The sequence below is a fragment of the Dama dama genome, chromosome 23 (assembly GCF_033118175.1).
Source record: "Dama dama isolate Ldn47 chromosome 23, ASM3311817v1, whole genome shotgun sequence".
NCBI classification, from domain to species: Eukaryota; Metazoa; Chordata; class Mammalia; order Artiodactyla; family Cervidae; genus Dama; species Dama dama.
In genome coordinates, this window is record NC_083703.1 from 60,867,575 (window position 1) to 60,875,153 (window position 7,579).

At 43.8% G+C, this 7,579-nt stretch overlaps 1 protein-coding gene across 1 annotated transcript; it reads right to left on the bottom strand.

Annotated features, from left to right (window-relative positions):
• Positions 1–3,948: 3,948 nt before the first annotated feature.
• On the bottom strand, positions 3,949–5,640 carry DEFB132 (defensin beta 132). Its single transcript, XM_061125821.1, has 2 exons — positions 5,589–5,640; positions 3,949–4,145 (listed from the first exon to the last, which is right to left on the bottom strand). Exons 1-2 carry the CDS (start codon positions 5,638–5,640, stop codon positions 3,949–3,951), a joined length of 249 nt encoding a protein of 82 aa, XP_060981804.1.
• Positions 5,641–7,579: the final 1,939 nt, after the last annotated feature.

A 7,579-nucleotide genomic window follows, 5' to 3' on the forward strand; every position in this document is an offset into this window, starting at 1 on the left:
AGAGGGCCCCAGAGCAGTGGCATCTCACGCTGAATGTCAGATGTATCCCCACAATGAGCCCATGTGTTGACCATGGCTTGTATATACTGACTATCGCCAGCAGATGGCGGTACAGGCCCAATAAAATGAACCTGTCGCCAACTACAAGGGCGTGATAGGAGGGAATGGCAGAGTATATCACTGGAAATGCTGGACTGAATAACTCACAAGCTGGAATCAAGATTGCCAGAAGAAATATCAACAATATTGTTGATATGCAATCTCAGATATGCAGATGATACCCCTTTAATGGCAGAAAGTGAAGAGGAACCGAAGAGCCTCTTGATAAAGGTGAAAGAGGAGAGTGGAAAAGATGACTTAAAACTCAACATTAATAAAACTAAGATCATGGCATCCAGTCCCATCACTTCATGGCAAATAGATGGGGAAAAAATGGAAACAGTGGCAGATTTTATTTTCTTGGGCTCTAAAATTACTGCGGATGGTGACTGCAGCCATGAAATTAAAACACGCTGGCCCTTTGGGACAAACCTAGACAGTGTATTCAAAAGCAGAGACTTCACTTTGCTTACAAAGGTCCGCATAGTCAAAGCTATGGATTTTCCAGTTGCCATATATGGATGTGAGAGCTGGGCAATAAAAGAGGCTGAGTGCTGAAGAATTGTTTTCGAACTGTGCTGGATAAGACTCTTGAGAGTCCCTCAGATAGCAAGGAGATCAAACCAGTTAATCCTAAAGAAAATCAACCCTGAATATTCATTGGAAGGACTGATGCTGAAGTTCCAATACTTTGGCCACCTGATGCAAAGAACTGACTCACTGGAAAAGTGATTTCCATCACTTTTCACCATCATTCATTACAGAATCACCATCAGTGATTCTGATGCTGGGAAAGATTGAAGGCAGGAGAAGGGGACGACAGAAGATGGGATGGTTGGATGGCATTACCAACTCAGTGGACATGAATTTGAGCAAAGTCCAGGAAACAGTGAAGGTCAGGGAAGCCTGTTGTGCTGCAGTCCATGGGATTGCAGAGTCAGACATGACTGAGTGAGTGAACAAGTTAAAGAATTTAATGTTTTCCTACATATGGGAAGATGCAATAGTCTAGGCTTGCTGAAATCATTCTTTTCATATGCATCTCAGCAATCTAGGGCCAGTGCTTACAGTCACCATGGGGAGTGGCTAATGGCTGCCAGATAGATGGCATTGTTCTCCCTGGGTGCCCTCTGGGCTCAGAAATTCACATTTGGAGAGCCTGAATCAAAGATGGCTATGACATCCTCCTTGTTTATTGACATGGCAGTAAATAGCTCCATTTCATGGGGGCTTCCCTGGTGACTCAGTGGTAAAGAATCCGCCTGCAATGGAGGAGCTACAGGAGATATGGGTTCAATTCCTGGGTCGGGAGGATACCCTGGAGGAGGCTATGGCAGCCCATTGCAGGATTCTTGCCTGGAGAATCCCCTTGGCAGAGGAGCCTGGCTACTTAGCATGCACACACACTCCGTTTCATCATCCTCAGAAATCCTAAACAGAGAGTAGGGGAATGGGTAGAAAACTGGAAGACATGTGGCCAATTCGAGTTGTGGTATGCTTTATAATTATTGTGCCTCTGTTAGAATATTACTTTTTCCTGTTAATGTGTTTACTGTAGAAAAATTATACATATAAGTAATCAATAAAAAACACTATTCATAATTCCATATCTTTGTATCACTTTAGGGCCTCTTGCTATCAGAAATGCATTTATAGGATAAAAATATATTTATAATCCATGCTATTTTCTAAAAAGATGAAATGCTATGAAAGGTTATTGTTCGCTGATCTAGTTATAAATATAAGGATGTGACTAGGAGAAACAGAGGGAGCGTAAAATGGAAAAAGAAGGGGAGAATCAGATGGGGTGGGGGTACTGAGTGGAGAAGTAGAGTGACTTCAAGACCCAAGATCCGTGTGCTGAGATGTCAGTGGCTAAAAAGAACTTGAAAAAAAAAAAACCCAAGAAACTTTAAAGGGAATTGTTATGAAATTTTGTTGGATAGGGGTGATGCAAAATTTCTCCCACATCTCCCCAGGCCATCTTCAGTATAGTTTGTATTTCTCATGACTCTATTGTGGAGTTGAATCTATTTTGGGATGCCCCGTATTTCATCTTTGAGGAGGCTGTGAAGCAAAAACTAGCTGTTGAGAGCATCCCAATGTTTTGAGTACCGGTTTGCGTGTGTGCTTGTATTTTTGTTGTAAAATGGGATCAACTTATACATATGACTTTTAAAATTGTTCTTTAATTAATAGCACATCGAAGTTATTCTCTATGACTGAAAGAACTCTAAACTTATCCTTTAAGAAAAAAATTGTTTATTATTTATTTGGCTGCATCAAGTCTTAGTTGCTTCATGAAGGCTCAGTAGTTGCCCCACAGTGTGTGGGATCTTCGTTCCCTGACCAGGGATCAAACCTGCATTCCCTGCATTGCAAAGTGGATTCTTAACCACTGGACCACCAGGTAAGTCCCTAAACTTATCCTTTTTAAGAGGTGCATACTATCCACGTTATGAATCTATAGCTACTTTACTTCACATTTCCCTCATCCCTGGACATTTAGGCAGCTTCCGGTTTTTCATTATTTTAAACTATGCTGTTAAGATTATGTCTGTTTACACATTTTTATTTTAAATTTATTTGGTTGCACCGGATCTTAGATGTGGCAAGTGGGATCTAGTTCTGCATTGGGAGCGTGAAGTCTTAACCACTGGACCACCAGGGAAGTCACCATCCATCATTTTTAAACTAAGGATTTTGGTTATTTCCTCAAAATACAGTCATTCCTAAAATTAGAGTCTCTCAGCCAAAGAACATGAACAAGGTTTAAGGTTTTTAACTTTTAAAATATTTTTTAGAAAGGATATAGATTTCCAGAAGTAGCATTAACTGGCTTAAATGAATAAAAGACCTGTTTCTTTGTACTTGTTTTCACTCAGCCTTTTGGTAGGATTATGCCAACTTTACATGATATGGCTATCACTGACTTGATGGACATGAGTTTGAGTAAGCTCTGGGAGTTGGTGATGGACAGGGAAGCCTGGCGTGCTGCAGTCCATGGGGTTGCAGAGTTGGATACGACTGAGTGACTGAACTGAACTGATATAATGTATATATGATATGGCTGGGCACATTCAAGGAACCAGCATCATTGCCTTGCTTTCAGATAGTGCTACGAATGTCAGATCTATGTATTTTGTCCATTTCACTAGGCAAATGAGTACCTTATCTGTCGATCCACATGGAGGCCAAATATATGCATTCAGCCCCTTTCTCTCCCATGCTTTGTGGCAGTCATGGGATGCCCCACTCAGATCTCCCGTCGGTAGAACTGCCTTGAGGATGTAGTTGGTGGAGAGCCTTCAGCTGCCATATTTCCAGATGTATGGTAGCATTCTCCCCAAGGTCGTGTTCTCCAGGGACTGCTCCCAGCCAGTGACTGAACCCAGTGCCTAGCCATCCCTGCCCTGGGTGGGGCTCCTCGGAGGAGCAGTTCCTGTTTTGGGGCCTTGATGGGCTTGGCTGAGACTTTTCTTCAATCTTCAGCCTCAGCCTCCTCCTATCCAGTCCTCTGTCTGCCCATCTTTCCTTTTACAGGTGTCAGACCAGTAATGTGGTATGAGGACTCTCCCTGTCTACTCCTTCTCACCTCCTTCCATCACAGGTGTTCCCCCTTAATACATGGTTTCGTGTCTAATTCTGTCTTGGCGTTGGCTCTTGGAAGACCCAAGCTGACGCACACCCCACGGATGAGTCCACAGAGCAGCCATTCCTGTAGGATAGATACAAACTCCAAACTGTTTATTGAGTGAAAGACGGAGAGATAGAGAAAACAGGAGCTTTAAGTCATGATAGTCCTTCGGCTCCTTGAAGATTCTATTGTTTTACCCATTGGTCCTTGGTTTAGCCAACTGTGTATTTTCTGTGTGGTTTGTTAGGGTTCTGGATGGGTGGTTGCATCACGGACTTTGCTATGAAGAGGCCTTTGACACAACACTGCTTGTACCTGTCACACATGAACATCGTTTTCTCCAGGGAGCCGCATTTCAGCTTGCAGTGTCCTGCGATCTTACGTCCACAAATTGTCCCGCCCCCTCTGGCTGCAAGGGAGAAGAAAAGATGGAGAATCCAAGGTTAGAAACAATTGAGGCACTGCCAAGGGGGTGGGGCTTTTCTTTTTTTTTTTTTGGTCCCACTATGGGCATGTGGGATCTTGAACTCTGACCAGGAATAGAACCCTCACCCCACTAGACTGCCAGGGAAGTCCCTAAAGGGGACTTTTTATCCTCAAATGTATACTCAAGATATGTGTCTTGAGAAGGACTCAGGAGGAGACAGAATTTCCCCTGATGGATGGCCTCTGGGAGTGCAGAAGAGCTCTTTGTCTTTGCCAGCTTCTACATCTTTGCAACAGCTAAAGTCTCTCATTTTTGCTGTAGTTGGTATCACAGAATGTCTGAGTAAAAAGGGGAGTGGGGAGCCAGGTCTTCATTGTCGGGGAGGCATTTGAACACTCTGAGGGGGACTTGTGGCTGTTCTTACTCATCCCACAGCTCCTTTTTAAAAAAAAATTAATTTATTTAATTGGAGGTTAATTACTTTACAATATTGTAGTGGTTTTTGCCATACATTGACATGAATCAGCCATGGGTGTACATGTGTCCCCCATCCTGCACCCCCTCCCAACTCCCTCCCCATCCCATCCCTCAGGGTTGTCCCAATGGACCCCACATCTCCTTTTAAAGGTTTTCCTGCCTCACTTGTTCTTAGGGAATATGAACTTGTCAATATCAAAGGTTGACTCATTCTCCAGAAGCATTAAAGAGAAAATAATGGTTGCTATGACAGGCAATTTTGCATTCATACACTGTTACCAAGTACAAATTTCTCATCAAACCTGAGGGCTTTGTCTCTGTGCTCTGTGTCCACCATGGGCCCACAGCCCAGGAATCTTTTGAGAGGCTTCTCCTCTGGTTCTTCACACCCATTGCCTGGCTCTCTGAATTTTCTCTCTGGCTCTTCATTCTCTTCCCCCAGGGTTTGAGCTGAGCACCTTGTTTGACATTTTATGTAAACTTACCTTCTTAAGAGGTCTCCTGTTCTCCCTGCCAGCCCTCTTGGGCGTAGGCAGGTGCTCCTGAATTTCTTACCCCAGGGCTTGGTCTCTCCACTGAGCACAAACCTGGGTCTGATCTCAGAGGACACAAACGTGGAAGAGAGACGCCTTTTCAGCGTTTTAGGAGCTTAGATGTCGAGAGCTCATGTAAAGGGAAAGGGAGATATTTTGAACCAGGTCAGGGCTGACTCTTGTTTTAGAATGGGAAAAAATTGGGGCGGGTTGGTTTTGGTATAGGGTTATAGAAAGTGATGGACGGATAAGGTGTACTGGGGACAGTGGTGGATGCTGGGAGATCCCCACTTTAGGTCAGAGCTCAGTGGGCTGGGCCCTGCCTACTTCCAACCTGGCTTGTCTGTCACCAGAGCAACCAGATCTGCTGGTGTTCCTGGCCCCCAGTCCCTTCACTCTTTTCCATCCAGTTTACCTGGGGTCACCAGGAATCCCAGGGCTGTAAAGACCAGGAGCAGGAGCTTCATGGCTGAAGGGCTGGCCTGGGGAGTAGGTGGTGGTTTAATGGAGTCAGGGCCCTCAACTGTCATCTGCTTGGAAGCTACTGCCTTTATAGGGTCTACACAATGCCAGGCTCCTGGGCAGTGAACCAGAAGAAGTCTCTGAAACCCAGAACAGACAGGTTAGATCAGAGTGTCTAATAGACTGTAGCCTGGATTGATTTATTGAGGACCTGTATTCTAGGCTATTAGCAGGGAGAGAGAAACAGAACAAAGAGCACCCATCTTTGAAACTGTCTTCTAGCCACTGTTGGTGAGGCTATGGGGAAACTTGTGTAATCTTGAAATGTTGCTGGGAGTTTTGCTTTTGTAGAGCAATTTGACATCAGAAGTCTTAAAAATAATGCATACCTTTTGACTCAGAGACTCTGTTCCTGGGACTTCTGTCTGATGAAATAAACAAGTACACATAGAGGTTTATCTCAACGTTGTTCAGAGTAGCAGAAAACTAAAAGCAACCTAAGTGATGGTAAAAACAAATGATGGAAACACGATACATACCTAGTATGATTTATCTAGGGAATATTACTTTTTGCCTGTTTCAAAATGAATACATGTGTGCTCAGTCATGTCTGATTCTTTGTGAACCCGTGGATGGTAGCCTGCCAGGCTCCTCTGTCCATGTAAGTTTTCCAGGCAGGAATATTGGAGTGGGTTGCCATTTCCTACACCAGGGGATATTCCCGACCTGGGGATAGAACTGGCCTCTCTTGCATCCCATGTTTTGGCAGGCAAATTCTTTACCACTGAGTCACCTGGGAAACCCCTTCAATATGAATACTCTCATTGAAAGTATTGAAAGGACCCTCAGGGGCCCTCTCAGATACAAAGCCCCTCTATTCCCTGCTTCTTGTAGAAAAAATAGTTTTAGTGTCCTGGGCCTTTCCTGAATTCCAAAGAGCAGGCAGAGGCAGCTACTATTTAGGGAAAGGAGGGAATGCAGAAAACACAGGAAAAGCAAGAAAACAAGAAATGTAATGACAATAGTTTAGCAATAAAAGAGTCCTAGTTCCTCCTCAAGGGATATACATAATAATCTGATACATATCTTTGAGAAGTTCTTTGAGAACTAAGATAGACCACACAACATCCCCCAGGCCCCCTATCCTGGACTCTTTTGTTGATCTTTATTTTGATTAATCTGCCTAACCTTTTCCCAAGGGATTGTGGGTCAGGTTTCCCATTGTAATATCTGCCTTCCAGCTTTTAAAATTATACCATACTGGGATAAACAGAGAAGACTTGTATGGGGTCCTTAATGTTGGGTGACCAGCCAGGGGTCCCTTTGTCTCACCCAACCTTTGGTAGTGCTGCATTAAACCTTTGTTTTAACTCATCCATGTCCATTTTAGTCATTCTGATGTTGGCCAAAATCTTGGTTTTCTCTGGAAACCGAAGCTGAATAAAAACGACAGAGACAGAGTTTACAAAAAATAGAAAGGGGACTTTAATTCTCAGCCGACGGAGAGGGGAACGTGGTCGGCTCGTGTCTCAAGAACTGTCCCCTTGCTCCGTGAGGAGTCTAGAGGCTTATACTAGGCAAGGGCTTGGCAGTCAGGAATCAGCTGGAAGTTGTGATGAGGAACAAATGTGATAGGATCTTGATTTCTTTCTCTTGCATTGTTTCAAAGACAGTCCTAGACTGGTGTCAGTAACCCAGTAATGGAGTCTGGCAGTTTGGTGGCTCTGCAGCCTTCTTTTTCATATGTAACTACAAGGGGAAGGGTGTTTGTAAGGGTAAACCCCAGATACAGGATGTGTTTAGCATAGAGTCCAAGGGAAAAATGTGAATTATAGCTCCTGCAGAGTTAGGGGGCAGAAAAGGAAACTTAGTTACAGATATTGAGAGTTAGGAGCAGTTAAAGTAAAAAAAAAAAAAGAAATCAGAACCGGCTCACTGTTTTCT